Genomic DNA, 21,289 nt, shown 5'->3' on the forward strand with positions numbered 1-21,289 from the left:
TGTCAGAGCCCCTGTGCAGAGAGAGGAGCATAATGGAGCTTCAGATAAATGGGTGGGCATAGCAGCTGAAAACTGTATCCATTTGAAAGCTCCGGATCCTGATAAAGCCAGTCAATCTGAGTAGCCTAATCTGTCTCTGTAATATTGTTGGCTTTTGAAATGGCCTTCTAAAAAGTGTTCATCTCCTCTCTCATTAAAACAGACCAAATGGGAGAGACAGTCATTTTCTCCCTGTCTTTCACTCCATCAACTTCTCTGTTCACACTGATTCGCTCTATTAACCAAGACAAAAAAAGTGTAAACAGATCTGTGATTGTAAACATTTACACTTTAAATACAATTAAGCCGTGTTCCACTCAGTCAGACAACAATTACATGGAGTTACTGGAATCAGCCATGGATGCCTTTATTGGATATTTCCAATCTATTGGCGGTCAAAAAGAAATACAGTACAATCAGAAATTAGCCGGTGGAACCGAGTAGTTCAGTCATGGCATCAATTTGTAGGTCAACCTAAAAGGCTGTTTCACTATGGGGTCCCTTGGGGTGTTTAGAATAGAAAAGGTTTCGATTTTTGAGTAAAATGAGGTCTGTGTATTACATGAAACTAGAGTTGAATTCAAAGTATACTTCAGCGTTTGCGTCTATGTCAGGATCCATGTACAGTGCAAGCGACATGAATAGCAGCATCAAAACAGTGTGTGCGACATTTTTCATTAACCATCTGAACAATGTACCTAGAGCTAGCATAAGTGCTCTGAATTTGTACACTACTTTTTAGGCATTAACAGTGAACTGGACGGCGTTTCTGAAAACTATCATTAGCTGACTAAGGTCGCAAGTTACATCATCACAATTATAGTTCAGCGATTTGACGTTTCCCGAATCCGGCGTTCCACTGAACATTTGCAAACTGTGTTGCAAATGTGTGCGGTTGCAACTACAACTAGAGCTGTAGTTAGAAGCATAGCAAAGAATTCCTGCTTGTGTTCTATTCCCAGTTATCCCCTTAAGCCCTATTCCTTTTGAACGTTCCAACATCCACCTTGAACGACATATAAAAAAAAGCTTAAAGTTATCTCTCTCTCATGTATAATTTGCTTTCGAAGTTCAGTTTTAACGAATTTTAAATTGACAATATTGCGCTCCCTTCATAGTGCACTCCGAAATCATTTATGCCATTTGATTGTATGGCTCATATCAAAAGTAGTTTTTACATCACTGTTTGACCATATATCTGATTTATATGCTTTATGAGGAATGTCACGGTGGCGCAGTGGGTAGCACGAACGCCTCACAGCAAGAAAGTCGCTGGTTCGAGCAGCTAGTTTGAAAAAATTCTAAAGAAGTTGTTACTTCTATGACAGAGCAACTACGGTTTTGGGAAACCGTTCATTTCCCGAACGATGCATGATAGTGTGGTACTGTAGTTCACCCGCAAGTTATGCCATTGTTTGGGAAATGTACCCTAGGACCCTTGTTTCCCTGTGAGCAAAGTAAGGGAGATGAAATGAAATAATGACGTGTTCAAGTTATGTCCAACAGACTTGTTTTATTAATGTTTCCAAAACTCTGGGATAATTTTAATATCTCAGTTGTGCTAGCAATAAACTTTTAACATGGTAGAGATAATGATTATTTTTGTGACTGCAATTCTTTAATAGGTTTATCTACAAAAGCTGTATTGCCTAGCTTGTTGTTAGAATAGTGCATATTTATATTTATAATTGTTTTAAGCATAATTTATGCTTTATAAGCAGTAAAATTAGCAGATATTTGACTTAATTTCCGAAATTGTCTACTTTCTAGCACATTGCGTGTTTAAATGGTTATACCCCAAGGGTGCGCCTTTTATTTATGCATTTTTTTTTTCTGAAAATAAAGTACTACAATACAATTAGCTCCTAATCACCACTTTACAAGTGGTAAGTAAGAAATTTCAGATTACACATGAAGGAAGCATTAAAAACAGAGGCATGTGTTGATGTGTATGCATGTGTGAGGACAATAAGTAGTCCACATCTCTGTGTGTAACAAAAACATACATATCTATCATAACCTTTAGAGACACTGGACATCTAGTGAACCTTAATAAATATCTCCCACTCAAACTTGGTCTCAACTCAGAGAAGAAAAAAAGTTCTAAGCCTTTATTTAGCAATGAAAAACAGTAGTCTCCACCACTTGAGGTACTGTATGACTGGATGTAATTTATGTAAACCAAATGGGAACATCTGGAGTGATTTTAATGAAACTATAAGAAACTTCTGAACCCATTGCTTGAAAATGCTAATTCTCTTCCAGGTTTTCCGACTACAAACTGAACAGCTCTATAGGTGGCAATGGTTTAATTTGTTAGCATATGGACTGCAGTTCATTATCATATCATAGCAGTCATACTGAGAGTTCTGAAACAACACCAAAGCTCGTTGTAAGCAAAGTAAACACACTTTGGTTTCTTTGAAGCATACATATTTTAGCTTGTAATCTACCAAGAGCCACCACGTAATGAGTTCATATAAAAGCCGCAAATTTCCCTCAAACTGATCACCACCCAGTCATGAGGGCACTCCTCAGTGTGCTCGAACTTAAAGCTTCTCATTTCTCAGCTATAGAGTCTCACGTCTCACAGTAGGTGGGTCTTCAGACCTTCAGACTATTAGACTAAAGAGTGGTGCTGAAGGGTTGTTTTTTGGGTGCGCCAAGCAGGATGCCTGAGAAACAGATAGAAACAAGACTGCCTACCAGCTGGGATTCACCCACGTTTCCAAATCACAGATGGAGAAGCTCGAACGAGAGCGACGCCTTCATAATTAATAAGAGAGGAAGTTGACTTGAGTTTGCCCACCTCATCATGACCTAATTACCAACGCGAGTTTGGCTGGGCGACACTCACTCCTACACAAGGGTAAACTCATTTGGTTTGGAAAGAGACTCAAATATTTTGTGTTTTCAATTGGCGTTTTTCCTGAGGCAGTTTACTTGGCTTGAAAGAAGCCATCCTTCTGTGGAAATGATCCTATTATGAGGTGCTTTGTGTGTCACGCACCTCTGTTGTCCTTGAGGGAGAAACTGTGGTTGTTGACGACCTCGGGGGCCAGGCTGAAGTGGAAGTGCTGGCGGTGGGCCATTTCGTCCTTATCCGTAGCGCTAACCGTCTCAATGAGCTGTGGAGCAGAGAGTTCAAATCAGGCCATGTTAAATTGGTTAAAATCACCAGGGCATGCCTTTAAATAAATGTATGCCTCTTTTATCTCTCTTTCATTCTCTCCCTCTGTCTTTTTCTCTTTGTCACTCACTGCCTGACAAAGGGAAAGTGAACACTGCATTGATTAAATTTAGAAATCAATATAATCTTTCATAATGTTCATTTCAAAACTTTTGATTAAAGTTGTGACCTCTTTATAAGTTAGCTAACTCATTAATAGTTTCCTGAACCTATTTAAAAACTTTTAATTCAAAGGTAAGTCACATTAGTGACATTTAGCTAACTAAACTAAAGCTTCACCCCTGGGTTTAAATATATATATATATATCTATACACTTAACGGCCACTTTATTAGGTACACCATACTAGTTCCACCTTTTGCCTTAATCCTTCGTGGTATAGATTCAACAAGGTACTGGAAATATTCCTCAGAGATTTTGGTCCATATTGACATGATAGCATAATGCAATTGCTGTGGATTTGTCGGCTGCACATCCATGATGCGAATCTCCCGTTCCATCACATCCCAAAAGTGCTCTATTGGATTGAGTCTGGTGACTGTGGAGGCCATTTAAGTACAGTTAACTCATTGTCATGTTCAAAAAAGCAGTCTGAGATGATTCACGCTTCATGACCAGGTGCGTTATCCTACTGCAAGTAGCCATCAGACGATGGATACACTGTGGTCATAAAGAGATGGACATGGTCAGCAACAATACTCAGGTAATGCTCAATTGGTACTATTGGGCCCAAATTGTGCCAAGAAAATATCACCCACACCATTACACCACCACCACCACCAGCTTGAACTGGCAGGATGGATCCATGCTATCATGTTGTTGATGCCAAATTCTGACCCTACCATCCGAATTTCGCAGCAGAAACCGAGACTTATCAGAAATGTTTTTCTAATCTTCTACTGGTCAATTTTCATGAGCTTGTGTGAATTGTAGCCTCAGTTTCCTGTTCTTCGCTGACAGGAGTGGCACCGGGTGTGGTCTTCTGCTGCTGTAGCCCATCCGCCTCAAGGTTGGACATGTTGTGTGTTCAGAGACGCTCTTCTGCGTACCTCGGTTGTAACGAGTGGTTATTTGAGTTACTGTTGCCTTTCTATCAGCTCAAACCAGTTTGGCCATTCTCCTCTGACAACAACAAGGCATTTGCCCTCACAGAACTGCCGCTCACTGGATATTTATAATTACTTATTGATATTTATTGATATAAACACCCTTCTTCCCCATTCTGATGCCCGGTTTAAACTGCAGCAGATCGTCTTGACCATGTCTACATGCCTAAATGCATTGAGTTTCATTGAGAAATTTGCATTAATGAGCAGTTGGAAATGCGTACCTAATAAAGTGGCCGGTGAGTATATATTATCTGCTAATAAGGTTATTATGAACTACTGTTTTAATAAAGTAAAATGCAATGGAATAGTGATTATGTGATGTACTTTTAGCAATTTAAAAAAGGTTTCTATTTTTTTGTAATTTAACATTCAGTAATTTTGCAATCAACATTTTCAGCTGTCATTAATTCACTCCTCAGTCGCACATGTGCTCTAAATCAGTTTAATAAACGGGCTTGTTGTCATGTTGTTTAATACATATATATATATATATATATATATATATATATATATATATATATATATATATATATATATATATATATATATATATATATATATATATATAAATATATATATATAAATATATATAAATATATATATATATATATATATATATATGCAGACATTCTTTGATGAATGCACAATTTAAATGGCAAATCATCTGTAACATGAATAGGCTGTAACATTAAAATTTGAATGATTTTTTGTCTTTTTCTATCCTTTACACAAATGAATGAATGCATACTGTACATGAATGACTGTGTATATACTGTACAGTATATTCTCATTTACAATCAATGCAATTTGTAATTAAACTAATGCTCATTGCTCATTTACATAATTCAATAATGACAATTTATGCATATAATTGAAAATTATACAAAAAATTAATTAGCAGCAACATTGATGTATTACATGAATAAATGAAAAAAAAAATATATATATTAGACACATATTTATAAGTGAGCAAACTTAAATGATTAAACCTTGACTTAAACGATTAAAAAACATTATTCATTGTTAGTTTATGATTCCTAACGCTTTACCTAAATTTAATGCATTCTACTGAGTGTTTTTGATTTAATTAGAGCTCAGATATTTAATTGGCTCTCAAATATACATTTAGTTGACTTACCTTTCCAGGGTTGACATTCTCACAGACCAGCACTTCATTTTGAGTGGCAAATTCTGGAGCGTTATCATTCACATCTTTGACTTTGATATTGACTCGTACTTTGGCATCTTGATGATGGCCACCTAGAAAGAAAAAAAAGGAGCGTCAAAAAAATAGAGATATATTTGTAGTCAGAGTGTATACATTTTAGAGGAATAGATGTGAGTGACGAGTTAGTGACTGCAAACGCGCTTCACTCACAATGAAATGTTCAGGTTTACTGAGTGCCTTGATATTATGCTTCCAGACACAAGCATCTTCCCCATAACAAAAGAATATCTTCAATGCATTTTCTGGCTTTAGACGTGAATTTGTGATGGTTGAAATTATCAAAGACAGTGGCATGAAAAGGAAAATGTACGAGACAGAAACCTTGAATTCAATCAGAAACAAACACTAACTGCACCTCAAGGAAATCACATGCTCTCGAAAATAAATATATAACATTTTAGGGCCAATTACACACTGTTCACTGAACTGAGGGTATGATTTGAAGTTTGAAGAGGTAATCTGTGGCTGTCTCTTCTGGAATCATGCAGTGGGCCTGGCGACACAACAACCACATAAGAGCAGGGTGGAGGGAGAGCTGGAGAGCTCGGTTAGGGAAAAATGAGAAACACGCAAGGCTACTCTGTTATTTAAAAGCCCAGAAAAGAGATGAGTGACCTACCAATCTCTGTAGCGCTGACAGAAATGTTGTGCCAAGCCTGTGCTTCCCGATCTAAAGGCCTTGTGGTCTTAATAATGCCGTCCTCAGGATTAATAGTGAAAAACTCTTCCAAGTCTGTGTATTGTGGGATCATATATCTGGCATGAAAGAGAAAAACATATAAATATTAAAATATGATAACTTTCTTTTAGGGATTTTCTCTTAACTTTCCTTTGGACTGCGGTTTTATGGTTTGATAAAGCAAGATTTTTTCAAGAGTAAAACATTTGATAACACTTTATTTTGATGGTCAATTTGAGTATTAGTAGACTGTCTGCTTAATATCTGTTGATTCTGCTCCTTCAGCAGACATTTAACTGACCATAAGAAACTTTGCAAGTACATGTCAATTTACCCTAACCCCAACCTAACAGTCTACTTATAATTTAATGAGAATTTGTTGGCATGTAGATGCAATGTAACTGAAATTCAACAAACGGACCGTCAATATAAAGTGTGACCAAACATTTTACTGCTTGATGTTTGACTCAAAGCATTATTAATACTGCTGGACTGACAAGTTAAAACAAAACAGCCAATGCAAATGCGATCTGAGGGTTTTTGGAGGAAGCGAGCGCTACCTGATGGGGTTGTTCATCATGTCGGTGTCTTTAGCGTGCACACGGCCGACCAGAGTGCCTGCTGGGGCGTTTTCCTCCACCTCGAAGTTGTAGCTGGGAGCCATGAATGTCGGGGGCTCGTCTGCATCTTCTACTGATATTTTCACAATGGTTGTATCTTTGTATGGACCCCAGGCGATGAAACGCGGGTCCACGTGTGTGTTGGTGGCTTCTACTTTGAGTGTGTACGATCGCTTAGTCTCAAAGTCCACAGGCTGAAAACAAGAAGTCACATTTAGGTTATTTAATTTAATGAGTTATTATAAATATATATATATATATATATATATATATATATATATATATATATATATATATATATATATATATATATATATATATATATATATATATATATATATTAATATGAATAAATAAATAAATAAATAAAATAAAAAATATACGTAAAAATAAATAAATAAATAAATAAATAAAGTCAATGAAAATTTTAGTTATTTAATTTAATGAGTTATTATAAATAAAAATAAATAAATAAATAAATAAATAAATAAGTAAAGTTAATAAATAAATAAATAAATAAATAAAAATGATTGAATAAAGTCAATGAAAATTTTTGTTATTTAATTTAATGAGTTATTATAAATAAATAAAAATAAATAAAAATAAATAAAAATAAATAAATAAAATAAATAAATAAATAAATAAAGTAAATAAATAAAGTAAATACATACATACATACATACATACATACATACATACATACATACATACATACATACATACGTACATACATAAATAATAAAATTAAATAAATAAAATAAAATAAAATAAAATAAAATAAAATAAATCACTGTACATGCTTGAATAGTAAATGACCCCTTTGTCAACTGATTCTGGATTGCAATCAGGCTTAATTATCAGAAAGATGAGTCTGAGCAATGAAATGACCATTGAAAGATTACCAATAAATCAATAGAAATTAAATCGAACCCCCCGAAAAACCCTAGAATACATCAAACCAAATAAATGAAACAGGGAAAAGTATAAAAGAAACAGACTAGAGGGCACTGTTGTTATACATTTGGAGAGAAGAAAAAAATCCACAAAGAAACTCAAATGAAAAAGCATACAAATATCAAAGCCCTAGCAGACGCATTTTAGTTACACACTGCACTTTTCTCCCAATTCTCAAACGGCTCAGTTCTCATGCCATTTAGGTGCAAGCACATGAAACAAGATTTAAAAAGCAACTTCTGTCCAAATGTATCCTGCCTGTGTCCTCCTGCATCGCTAGTTTTCACACGTCCGCTTGTTTTCTGATTAGCCTGTCTCACCCGTCACACCTCTCGGTCACAAATTACCAAGTGAGAATTACACATAAAGGGTACACATCATCCCAAACACACAATCACACGTACACATGCCTGTTAGCTGTCTGTTGATTGGTTGAAAGTTGTTTTTCTTGCTTCTTCTATCCCCTTTTCTTTTCTTTGGATCTCTTTAATGGAGCTGCCAATGCTGGAAACAAGTATGACCCAGTTCTTTTCTCCAACAGGTTGGAAACTATTCTCTGTTTATCCTGACAACAGCAGTCCCCGCTCTCTCTTTCTCTCCCTCTCTCTCTCCCTTTCCCCTAATACAATCCTTTATTTGGCACCTAATAACTCCCGACTGAACCTAATCAGAAGCAGATAATATTCACAATAATGCTACATCTCATCTTAATATTCAGCCTGCGTTGCCTGCCCGCAGTTGAAACAGAATACTTGATTAAAACCCTGGCAATTCCGTCAGTAATTTCGACTTTAATTTTCAACATGCTTTGAAGAGCAAAAGGTGATGATTTCCCAAGAGGTGTATCAGCGAGGCATTGTGTTATTGAGTGAAGCAGCATTGCATCAAGCTGATTGTTGTTGGCATTCCGTATTGTCTGTTCCCTCACCCTTCTGCCTGATTCATCCCCTCCTTATACGCTTCTCAACAATCTGCAAAAGCACTGCTGTAGCAATGTAAAAAAGAGCAAGGCCAACAAATTCCCCTTTGCAACCACAATATAGCAGTGCAGATTACACAGCTCAAACAGCAACAATTCCTGATTGCATATATTTTCCTTTCTTTAATACGTTTTTTTCTCTCTTTCTTTTTTTGTGGAAGATCATTTGAAATCTTGAGCCGTGGGGTGAAGAGTAGAAGATCACCAGCAGGTGGCAGTGTTACGGCTGCATACTGGGTCTCTTTGGCTCTCAGGCTAAAGCTGGTTGGTGGCAAGCAGGCTCCTCGGGGCAATGTAAGAATTTCTCTTGGCTGCAGGAAGTGAGGGTACAGACGGGCGGCAGTCTAACCCGAGTGACTGTGTAATTGTCTGCATAATCCAGGGCCTCAGAGCAGGAAAGGAATAACCCGGGCAGCATGGCCCAGATGAGCTCCCCTCATACGGATAGAAAGAAGCCGCCATGAAAGTCAATGCTCATCTCACATATAATAGGCAAGGGATGGGCAATGTCATTGCAATTACAGAGGGAAAATGGTGAAAAATCACCCCAGCTTCCCAGTAGTCCTACACCTGCCCTCACAATCTTGCATATTCGAGCGCCAATGCAAATCGAAAGACAAATGTATAAGCAAATAAGCTAAATGCAAACGATTCCTCAAGAAGAGCACTCGAGAGACTAAAGAATAGACAGAGAGAGTCACAATAATTCTACCTGACAAGAACACCCTCCATTTTGCACACAACACACACACACGCACATACAATACCGTTCACAATCACAGTTACTTAACACCTAACAAGACATCGCTTTCTCTTGTACATCTTGCTCTCACACACTTTACCTTCTTTAGTTTGACGACTGCTTCCTGGGTCTCTGAGTCCTTGGTGATTTCAAAGTAGTTCATGCCGTCTCCCTCTAAGATGCGATAATCCACCAGTCCGTTCTCCGCCAGATCCGGATCTCTGGCCTTTAGTCTGCCTACCTCCTCACCGGGAACCTTGTCCTCAGAGACTGCCATGGCGTAAACACCTGTGAAGGAGGAGAGTGAGTCCTGGGAGCTCTTAGGAAAGGGGGGGGGGGGTAAGAGGTAATATGGTTTGTAATATATTTGAGTCACAGGCAAGAAAAATCATGATCACACTGCCTACCCGGGAATATGAAGCCAGTTCGCTGTGTGATACTGGTGCTACCTTCAGCTAGCTGCCTGGCACCTGTGTGCACTAAGCTGGTGAGAAAGGGAGTGCATGTGTGAAATTTATATTTGTGCGCTCGAGTGAGCCTATATGTGTATGTGGGCGGGTGTATGAAGACTAAAACAGACACCTGCCTGAGGCTGGAGCTCACAGAAGGACCATATGGCCCCACTCCCTGTCTGCTGAAAGCCAAAGGCTTCAGCTGCATTTACAAAAATAACTCCCACATGGGGAGGAAGTCCTCGCAAAGAAAGGCCAGAGTGTGCGAAGAGGTCTGTATTTTCAATCAGACCCTCGACAGAGCAAAAAAGAAAGCGAGCATTTTCTCATCAACACGTTTTTTAGGAGTTAAGTTTGCAGCAAATCGTGTGTCAAAGACTGTTTTGGATAGGGCAAACAACTCTAGGAATCGATACGGAGTCTAAAAGAGACTGTCCAAGCAGCATTTTCAGAGCGAGCGGAACCACATTCAATATCTGAAGCTCGAATTTTCAACTGTGCTCTGAGCCAAACTGCTGTCTACATTAAAAAATCTATCTCGCTCCTGAAATGTTCCATCATGCAGCCGGCTCAAGACTATCGGTGAGGTAGATTTAAGGATCTGCTGGTCTAAGCTACTCATTGTGGGCAATAACCTTGCAATGTACAGTTTATTTTGGTCCATGAATAACAGTTACTAGCAGCACCAAAAACAGGGCTTGTGAAAGAGCTGGAGCACTGGGACCATGCTGCATTCTGCTTAAGTCAGGGAAAAGCTTGAAGGCCCTTTGCTACCGAGCCCGAGGCTCAGAGTGCACAAAAAAGAGAATGCTTGGAGGAGATTTATAGGGCCGATTTCTGGAACAAAAGACAGATAAAATCTATGTGCTTAGTGTGCAGTTTAATGTCACATCGGCAACGCATGAGCGCTAGCTCCCACAAGCCAGTTCCTGCTCTCTTTGGTATACGCAAACATGGTAAATATTTCATACAGTCTTTCACGCTTGAGTGGCTTGATGTCATCGCGCTTGTGCTGAACGTTTAGAGAACATTTGAATAATTAAGTTGTGATATTTTCATGTTAACATCTGTAGCTCATATTAGCAGATTTCGACTTGGTCCCCGAGGGCTTGTCAATGTTAATATGTGGTTTGAGGATTGAAGTGTGGAGAAGAAAGAGCTGTACACTGGCTAAAAGCAAACTCTTCTCCCTTGGTGCATGCATAGCAGAGGTCAGAGTAATGCTGTGTGTAGCCAGCCAAAGAGCAAGGCATGGCCACAGTGACTATAATAAAAGCTGACAAGGATAGAGGGGGACAGACATGATGGATGAAGGAGAGATGGAGACAGGGAAAGAGAGAAAAACGGAGAAAGAGGGAGCATTCACAGCTGGAAGAATAAATTTTCTCACCCTGAGCGAACTTTGGAGGGTTGTCATTGACATCAGTCAGGGTTATTTTAACCTGAGTGGTTCCTGACAGACCGCCCATGTGTCCACCCATGTCCTTGGCCTGGATGACGACATCGTATTCCTGCCTGGCCTCCCTGTCCATGTTGGGAAGAGCTGTCCGAATTATTCCTGTTTAAATGACACCAGAAATAGATGCATAGTGTAAGATGGAATCACAGAATCTTAACTCGGCAGATTGACTTGATGTTTCGACAATGTCAATTAGAATAATTCCAAATGCATTATACTGTTATTATTATTTATTATTACAGTTCGGGTAGGCGTAAGTTAAGAGCAAATGTGTATGGGGATCTTCCTCAATTATGGGCACATCATGTACTGTGAGCTTTTATGAAGCATGGCAACTGACCTTGGATGTACACTTAAGAAAAATGCTGCAGAATACAATTTCAATTGATTTCAATTGATGCGTTACACTTCTAGTTAACATTCAGATTATACAATTTATGAATACTTTGCTTGTTATTGAAGTTCATAAATCATGGAACACAACTGTAACATTTCTCCCTAATGCAAAGTGAATATATCAGTGGTAAGTACTAAGCAGTGACGTTTTATCATGTATCTTATACTATTATTTCATAAATCTAAGACTACAAATAAGAAACACCATGGTAGGAGTTGATCTAAATGCATAGCTGATTCTGAGAATAGCCACTTTTTTTCCTTTTTTTTAACCGTTTGCCAAAATAATTTGTGAACATCTTTCCATCCACATGAAATCACCCACAGGATAACAAACCAAAGAGAACATGCAACTATCATGAGTCATCGAGAGCAATAGAGAGCAGGCGCCAAAGTTGCTGTGGATCCACTCTGCTGAATTCCTCCGTAATTGGCACATTTGCAAAAAAAATTACAGTCTATTTGGCAAATAAACTATTTGCAAGAAGCTACATTCAAAAATCCCCCAAATTGTATTATTCAAGTCTTGTGTTATACCTCAAATCAAAAGGAAATTTATAGTAATGTATATACTTCTCAATTTTCTCAAGCTCACTCTGTAAAATCTCTTGAATATCCAGAGCATTCACAGATTATATGTCTCAGGAATATACATGAAATAATTGTGTTAATGCTTTGTTAGTACAACACAGATGTTTATTAGCAGCATCTGCTCCATCTTTTCTGATTGCTATAAGCGGTTTCCACTGCCACTGGGACATTGTAGGATTATGTGGCCATGGGTTAATTTAGCTCTGAGAAAGCAAGGTGCTCTTCTGAAGCGTGAAAGGACTACCCTCTTCGTTCCCAATTCTCATTCCGTAGTAATTGAATTGAAGCTAAACATGACTTGAAATTGCACATGATGCATTTTTGAATGCATGGCTAACTCCACTGAACTAACACTGAAGCAGTGAAAATATCATTACTGGCGACTGTACCTGTTTGCGGCTCCACAGAAAAATAAGGCTGGCCCTGCAGGATGCTGTAGACCAGTCTGGCGCTGTTACCGTATGTGGGGTCGTCTGCATCAGTAGCTGTGACCTTTATCACTGAAGTACCTTAAAAAGGAAGAACACCACCCATCAGCCATGAGAAAGAACCAGCACATCTGGATGTGCCCAGATCTCTTGGTCTGATATACACCTCCCATTGAGGCAGCACGGATAAAAGAGATTCTGCAACTTGGCTATTTCTCAGACTATAAAGTTGAGCTTGAAAGATCTACTTTTAAAAAGGCAACACGAGTATTTCAAAGTCTAAAGCTAGACGATACAAGCTATTGCCTTGAGTTTGTGCATGCAAAGCTTTGCATTCAAGCCAGACTAATTTCCATGAAATTTGATTCTGTTTACACACTAAAATCAATTTACTCAGCATGTTTACTAACCTGTCTAAAAGTATAAGGAATTGACTCAGACAAAACTACCCTTTCGAGGTTCCCAGCAGAATTAGGCGAGTTGCAAATGTGGGGTATCGGGGTAACAGATCGTTACCCTGTGACAGGAGAGCATTACTGATGATGTATGGCCCAGTGAAAAGGCAGTAAACACAAACATATGCACACAAACAAATGCAGGCGCACATGCACACACACACACACACACACACACACACACACACACACACACACACATCCAGACAAGTCAGCAGTCGCAAAACAACAGTTGCAACAAGAGTACAGACTCACTTTCTGAGAGTCAGATTTCAGCTCTTTTGAATAATGCATGAGGAACAAGCTGTCAGGCGTGGGCTCATAGAGAAAGAGAAGAAGCTGACAAATATGCTTTTCCAGAGGCTCGCAACTCACCAACATTGGACATCTCAGCCACTCGCGCATAGTAAGGGCCGTGAAGAAACTCTGGAGGATTGTCGTTGATGTCCTGCACCTTGACAATGAACTCTGAAGGAGGCTCTAGGGGTTTGTTGGTGTCTCGAGCCACAGCCTGGGCGGTCAGCGTGTACTGAGCCTGCTCTTCTCTGTCAAGAGTCTTTGTGGCATGAATGTTGCCTGTTTTGTCATCGATGACAAATATAGTACCTGCTCCTTCCCCTGAAAGGATGTATTTAATGTTTCCATCTCCTGAATCTACATCCGAATGAAGCTGAAGGGAGAGAAAGAGAGTGTGAGTGAGAGGTTTCCAACAACAGTAAGCAGGTCAAACAGAAATGCTGACTCGACATAGAAAGCTTTTTGGCTGGTCCTAAGCAACCGATGATAGAATCTTCTCAAAAGTATCACATTAGCACACTAATATCTTACAGTAATAGGCACTTTGATGGTTGGCTGCTTTGACAGCCAATTCAGCAATGTAAGATCTCTCCCCTAAGTGCAGGCCATAGCTGTGAGAACTGTGGGTGCTGCCTATATCTAGGACATTTAAGATGATATGCCTAAAGTTTTATTTTTTAACATGTTTTTAATTTTCAAAGTGAATCTGGGGGAAGTGACATGATCTGCTCAAATTAGAATATTCAACTGAGAATACCCACCCATCAGCACCCCCCTGATAAAATATGTTCCCACAGAAATCATGCAGCCCTGCATTGCTTTTGAGTTAACATCAAGGTTTTGTATTAATATGAGAACAAACTCCATGTTCGCTATGTATGAATGTTTATATGTCACACATATACTGTATAAGGCTGATGTGAATCAGGGGATGTTGATTATGCTGGTTAAAATGAAATTAAACTCATGACACAGAATATCCCCACTCAATAAGTCTAAACCTCCAGTTAGGTTCAGGTGGGAATTTAAAGGCCAACGTGCTTGCAGGTTCGCCATGTAAGTATCCGGCAGGCCCATAAATCGTCCATTTCCCCTATGCAAGAACCATAGGGGACTGCACCGTTATTAAAAAGGAAATCCAATTTATAACCTTTAATCAAGTGGGCCACTGATTGCTTTTGTGGAACAAATGGAGGATATTGCAAGGACTCTGTCTGTAATGAAAACCCCAATGACTTTCATTCACAGCATAACCTTAAGAGTACAAAAAATAGAGGGAGAAAAATGGAGAACAAGGAGCGGGACAACAAGTAACGGATGCAGAAAAGCAGCTTGATTCTACTTACTCGACCTACTAAGACGGGATCTGGGCCTGTGTACTCCTCAATGACAAAGAACTGGTTCCAAACCCATCCTCTTTTGGAGCGGTGAAGCACCTGGCCCTCTTTGCCTCTCTCTCTGTGTCTGTGCAAAGAAAGATGTCGCCGGTGGCCACGCTCCCGCGGACCTGAGCCCCTGTGTGTTGCTGTCGCTGCAGCACTCCATAGTGCGGCCCCTAAACACAAGAAGAACACCTGCAATCTCAGTCCCTCCCACATCCTGCCAAACTGTCCACTTCCTCTGGACCTTCCTGTTCACACCCCTCCGGTGAGTATCAAGGTCCAGGAGGAATCCTTCAAAGGGCGTCCTCTGAATGGTTTGGTCTTTAAAGAGGTCGATGGGGACAGAATGAGACCTCACTGGATTTGATTTCCCACGTTTAGGTTCATCACAAAGTCATTCTTTTCTTCTCTTTCTCCTTCTCTGATTCTGAAACAAACAAACAAACAAAAAGACATGATTGGTCAGGTGAGGGAGTATAGGTAGAGTTCAAAGATATAAACCAGGAGTGAGGAACATTGATATTGAAGAGCCGGCGTCCCTGTTTGAGCTTTAACACAAATCAAACACACCAGAAAAAGGTAATCAGGATAATATATATATTTTTTCTTTTCACAGGTTCGGAGATAAACTTTACAGTGGCCCCCCTGGATCAACATTCCCCACCTCTGGTGTAAAATGACATTTTGATGTAAACCTTTCTTTACTACTTCTAAAACAGTAGTTTTTATCACCGCGGACAGGTCAACGCTTGAGAAGTGGAGGGGGGGGGTGATGTGGATGGGGGGTTGTGATTCATAGGTTGCTAGGCGACCATCAACCATATAACAAGCTGCCAAAACCATGCTGTCAATCTGATACAAGTTTTATTTATGGAGAAAATTACAAAGCACTGTAGTGTTTGTCTGAGGTAATTAGTCTACGGAAATGTGCATATTCCATACAAAGTATGAAGCTGATTGGTTAGTTTTTGTCACGCTCATGGCATTCATTCAACTAGGTGCGTCTGGAAGCCGTGAGCACCTCCATTGGAAATAACTAACTTACGCAAACTCTAGAAAAGCGATATCTGATAATGCGAATGGCCCCTAAAAGGCCACCGTCATTTGCGATCTCCAGCAGTTGATCTTCTTGCACAGACATGGTGGATTGACCTGATTTGTTGACAAATGGGTTGGGGATCTATTCCTTGGCAGTCTACGGGTCCTTTAATGGGCTTTTCCCCTTAGCAAAGAAACTTTCCAAAGACGTCTGTTTCTTACTCATTTTGCTGCTTGTGGGTTAAACTTTGACGCTCAAGTGATTGAGATATAACCGAGAGAATACAGTAATTTTTCAAAATAAGAGATTTTTCAAAATAAAAGATCCTTCAGACTCAAATAATAAATAAAAATTAAATAATTAATGATTTCTCGTGCGGCCCGGTACCAATTGATGCACAGACTGGTACCGGTCTGCGGCCCGGTGGTTAAAGACCACTGTTCTAGACCATTAGTAAAATAATTAAATGTGTGTCGCTGATAATACAAAATTTTTTGTAAAGTTCAGATTGTAAAGGTTCAGTGATCTGCTTTGGATCAAATCATGTTTAATAACAACATGATCAATTAAGGTGTTCATATAACTGAAGAGATTTTCAAACTGGGACTAATGAAATACAAAGACATTCTGAAATTCATGTTAGAATATAATTTCACCATTTTGCTCAAATTGTTATGTTTAAAATATATATATTAGACATATGATGGGGTGAACTAGTTTGGACCCCATTGTGTACATATGTATGTGTGTGTGATAAAGCATTCAGATGCAAAAGCCATCTAAAATGAATATTTTTCTCAGCCATGTCTCAACAATGTCATGTTCAGACAGCATATACACATGGATATACACATCCAACAAGACATTGTTTTTTGCCAGACCACACTGGAATCACATTAGATTGAGTGTGTTAAAATTTATTAATTCGTTTTGTAACAGCGTACTCCAAACTAATTAAACATCAGAGGTTTTAAGCTCATTTGTGCCTATTCGATTAATTCAATTAGACATTACACAGTCAGTGGTCTAACAGCAAACCATTGTTGCAGTAACCCATTCTCTATGTTGCAGAATATAAACCACAAGGTTCTGGCAGGTCTCAAGACCCTTATTTGAAAGTGCAGTGAGACAGAACTTTCTGTATGATTCCAGGACATCAGCTTTATATTTATGTTTTTTTTTTCCTGTCTTTGAATGATTGTGTGTGAGACTGTGTTAATGTGACATGTGACACCTGTGAAAACCATATGCCTTAAAGAATGAATAAATTAAAATTGAAACTGAACTTAACAGAAACAATGAAAGGTTTGGGATTAGAAAGTTTTTATGATACTTGATATGATACTCAAAATACTACACTGTAAAAAAAATCCGGAATTTGAAATAAAACCTGGGGTGCCGAAAAAAAAAAGTAAAATAACAGCTGTTAAATTACAAAAGTTTACCATAAAATAACATATGGTAAATTACAGAAATTTACTGTAAAATAACAGATGTTGAATTACAGAAATGCACCTTAAAATAACAGACGTTAAATTACATAAATTTACTGTAAAATAACGGCTGTTAAATTACAGAAATTTACCAAAAATTTAAATTTAAGGACATTTCTGTAATTTAACCTCTTAAGGCCCAAGGTGTTTTTTCACGTGCATTTTTTTTATTTCTCTTTGCTATTTGGGCTAATTAGAACCTAATTAGAATAAAAACCTAAGTATCATCTTTTGATACAATGTACTTTTAGAAAAAAATGATGTCCATATCTGTGGACTCGAGGTCCGAATTTACATGAAACTATTTTTTTCCTGATTTTTAATGCATGTTTAACATTTTTTTTTTTGGAACTTGCTTTGACTATCAGAGAGTAAAAACTATTATTTTTTACCTATTTTGGACAGTTAAAAATAGTGTTTGGGACATTTCATATGCTGCCAAACAGTTGCAGGATGAGACTGTATGTCTGTGACAAAATATAAAACATTCAAAGTATTTTAAATAGCCACTTAAGAGCTAAATTGTGCTGTCCACAGATGTGGACACTCAAGGTCTAGGAGCTTAATGTCCATTATTTTACGGTAAATTTCTGTAATTTAACGGCCGTTATTTTCAGCTGCTGGATAAAAGAAAAATGTAAAATTACAGATTTTTTACAGTGTATACAATTTTGTGTTTTTTTTTTTTTTTTTTTTGGTTATCTACTTGTGACAAATCACATATTGTCAGAAATACTTGAGAAACATGGTTCAATATTTGGCCCCTGTTTTATGATCAAAGTTTGTAACAATAATTTCTGACAATGTTCTGACAATAAAAACATATTTTTTTTTTACTTAAAAAAACAACATTTAAAATAAAGAAACTTTTTTTGTAAAACGGTATCAACTTAAAATTTAGAGCATACCAAGACCAAGCTATGCTCTAAATTTTAAGTTGATACCGTTTTATATATTATGTTATATATTATGAACATATATATTATAGACACTTTTTAACAATTTTTTTTATTCTTTAATTATTGACATGTTTCCAACATTAATCTTGCCAACTGTCCCTTTTTATTAAAACTAGGTAAAATGTAAGAGAAGAAACATGCATCAACATGAACACACTAGACTGATCACACTAATTCTACAAATGTTTAAGAACATAAACTGACAATTTATTGCCATATCTGTATTCATTGTAAACACGTTACATATCCCAAAGTAACCACTTGAGGTGATGGGTGAAATCCCATAAACTGCATTCATGGCTCTCCAGTATTGCACGTGGTATGGGAGTGAGCCCCGCTGGGTGTTTTCTCATCCACTGAGCTGCTAACCACCTTCAGCTTTGACAACAACAGCCACGGTGGCCCGCTGCATCTACCCACCCACAAACACACAAACATTCACATACACGCTGCCCCATCCTTACCCTAATCATAGCAAGTCAAATCCTCACTTCATACACACACAGGAAGGGTTTGCGAGAGTGTGAAAGCCACCAGAGGGGTGGATAAGCGAGACAGAAAACTAAACCTAACCGATTGCTGGTGTGCAAAGCGAAGCCTGTAAATATTTCTCAAATAAAGTGCATCCAGCGCAGAACAAGGAAAGCGGGTCCCCTAACTCAGGCAGACCTCTGGACTGCCAGGCCCTATAACGACTACATTATATCGTTTCTCGCTCTCCTCAGTCTTGGCTGTAAATTGGCAGCAGCGCAAGAGAAGGAAGACATTCTATCTGCTCCTTTCATTATTGACCGGCCACCAAAATTTCAGGATGTTCTGTTAGTTGGAGTGGTTTTACAGCCTATTTCTACTCCCACTCATAGATGCTTCTTGTGAACTTTAAGAGTCCAGAGCATTTACACAGTTCCAAATTTTGTCAGTGGTGCAGTTTTAAAATGTATTTTTATTTTATTTTATTATATATATTTTTTATTTCTGAAAAAATATATATCAGAAATAATTATCAGTGCATGCCTTTGACAATATTAAGGCAATATATGGCTTATAGTATAAGTTGATTCACCTCCTGTCATTTCAAAATCTCACTGGTTATGCAGCGACATAACTAAAAGGCTGTTTTTACTTCCACTTTTTTGTGGGGGGGATAATGACTGACAAAAGGGTACTTTCATACAAAATGTGTGTGTTTTTTTTTTTATTCCAATGTGCTACTTTTCCATTGTTTTTAAACATAAACATGTAATCTGCTTGATGGATGTGCATGAGATTGTTTTTTTAATGCTGCAATGCTACACACATGAGTGCCACATTTTTAGTCACCCACTTTTACACTCAACCGCTCAGCAATCTTAGTTTCAAAGTAGTAGTACTGTATCACAAGAACTCATAGGAAGGGCAAGAATTACAAGCTTCTTTTTTTATAATGATTTACATTTCAGATGCAACATTTGATTAAATTAAATAATCTAAGAAATGCTTACATTGACAAGTGACCAGTGCATTAATGATCAAACATATGAGTGAGTGTGCTAAAAATATGCCCCCTCAGACTATAATGCCATGGTGGTCTCACAGAGGAACAGTGATTTGATTTTAAAAAGCATTGTCTGACTATTTGAAAGATGTCTCTTTGCATTCATTTGCTGCATTTATTAGATGAAAATACTATTAACGCAATAATTGCCATGGGGTAATTTTGCCAAGTGCTAAAAATTTAGGTTAAACCATAATAATAATAATAATAATAATAATAATAATAATAATAATAATAATAATAATAATAATAATAATAAATTAAATGTAAAAATGGGCATCTGTATCAATAAGCAGGTCAAAAGTACCTATATAATGCGTGTATTCACACCCTATATGTCTTAACACTGCTAGGCATTGCTATTTGCTCACTGAATTAGCGGATGTAATTAATAAACAAATAAATAACTGATCCAATGGTCTATTCTTCAGGACGGGCATTACTAAAATAGTTACAGAAAGTGAGCATTACGGCAAAGAGTACCTTTTAACACTACACTGTAAAAAAAAATCTGTAAAAAAACGGTCAAAAGACTGGCAGCAGGGCTTCCAGAGACAATCCGTTAAATTACAGAAAATAACCATTTGACAGAATTACAAGCACAAACCAAAAATACAGAACATACTTCACGGTCAAAATTCATTAAATTACAGTTTATTACTGTTGATAATTTGTATTTAAACTGTGAAAAAAAAATGGAGAAAAAAATGGTAATTACTGCCATTTTACTAATTATCACTGTAAATATATAATTTATTATTGTAATTATACATATCAATTAATGTGATTTTAAAGATTGTTACTGTTTATACAGGTTATTATGCAGGATTTCTAATTTAATTAAGCAAAGTAATTAATGTGATTCTAAAGATTATTATTGTAATTATGCAGGTTATTACAGTAATTATACAGATTAATTAATGTGATTATGCATTAAATATCTAAATATTCCATATATTTTTCCACTTTTAACATACATTTAACACTGAAATAAAAAAATAAAAATTTAAGAATGATTAAAAAAACCTTTGGTACAAATAATTGCTGTTGTCAGCATGTTTTAGGATAAGTAGGTTAAACTCCAAAACAATTTGCTTGAAAAAATACTGAACTGTTCTATATTATATTATATTATATTATATTATATTATATTATATTATATTATATTATATTATATTATATTATATTATATTTATTTATTTATTTTATTATTTTATTATTATATATTGCAAGGGAAACCACGTCGCAATGCTCACTAAAACACT

At 37.4% G+C, this 21,289-nt stretch overlaps 1 protein-coding gene across 2 annotated transcripts in view; it reads right to left on the bottom strand.

Moving 5' to 3' along the window:
• cdh11 (cadherin 11, type 2, OB-cadherin (osteoblast)) overlaps window positions 1-21,289 on the bottom strand; it is an 81,811-nt gene that overhangs the window by 10,556 nt on the left and 49,966 nt on the right. For both annotated transcript variants that reach the window (XM_056461976.1, XM_056461975.1), the window contains exons 2-10: window positions 14,964-15,426; window positions 13,696-13,990; window positions 12,827-12,946; window positions 11,382-11,549; window positions 9,640-9,827; window positions 6,805-7,058; window positions 6,185-6,321; window positions 5,476-5,597; window positions 3,050-3,167 (exon numbers count right to left, since the gene is read on the bottom strand). In XM_056461976.1, coding sequence (XP_056317951.1) covers window positions 3,050-3,167; window positions 5,476-5,597; window positions 6,185-6,321; window positions 6,805-7,058; window positions 9,640-9,827; window positions 11,382-11,549; window positions 12,827-12,946; window positions 13,696-13,990; window positions 14,964-15,215 — 1,654 coding nt within the window. In that variant the 5' untranslated portion in view covers window positions 15,216-15,426. The remainder of the gene's footprint in view (window positions 1-3,049; window positions 3,168-5,475; window positions 5,598-6,184; window positions 6,322-6,804; window positions 7,059-9,639; window positions 9,828-11,381; window positions 11,550-12,826; window positions 12,947-13,695; window positions 13,991-14,963; window positions 15,427-21,289) is intronic.

The sequence above is a fragment of the Danio aesculapii genome, chromosome 7 (genome assembly GCF_903798145.1).
Source record: "Danio aesculapii chromosome 7, fDanAes4.1, whole genome shotgun sequence".
NCBI classification, from domain to species: Eukaryota; Metazoa; Chordata; class Actinopteri; order Cypriniformes; family Danionidae; genus Danio; species Danio aesculapii.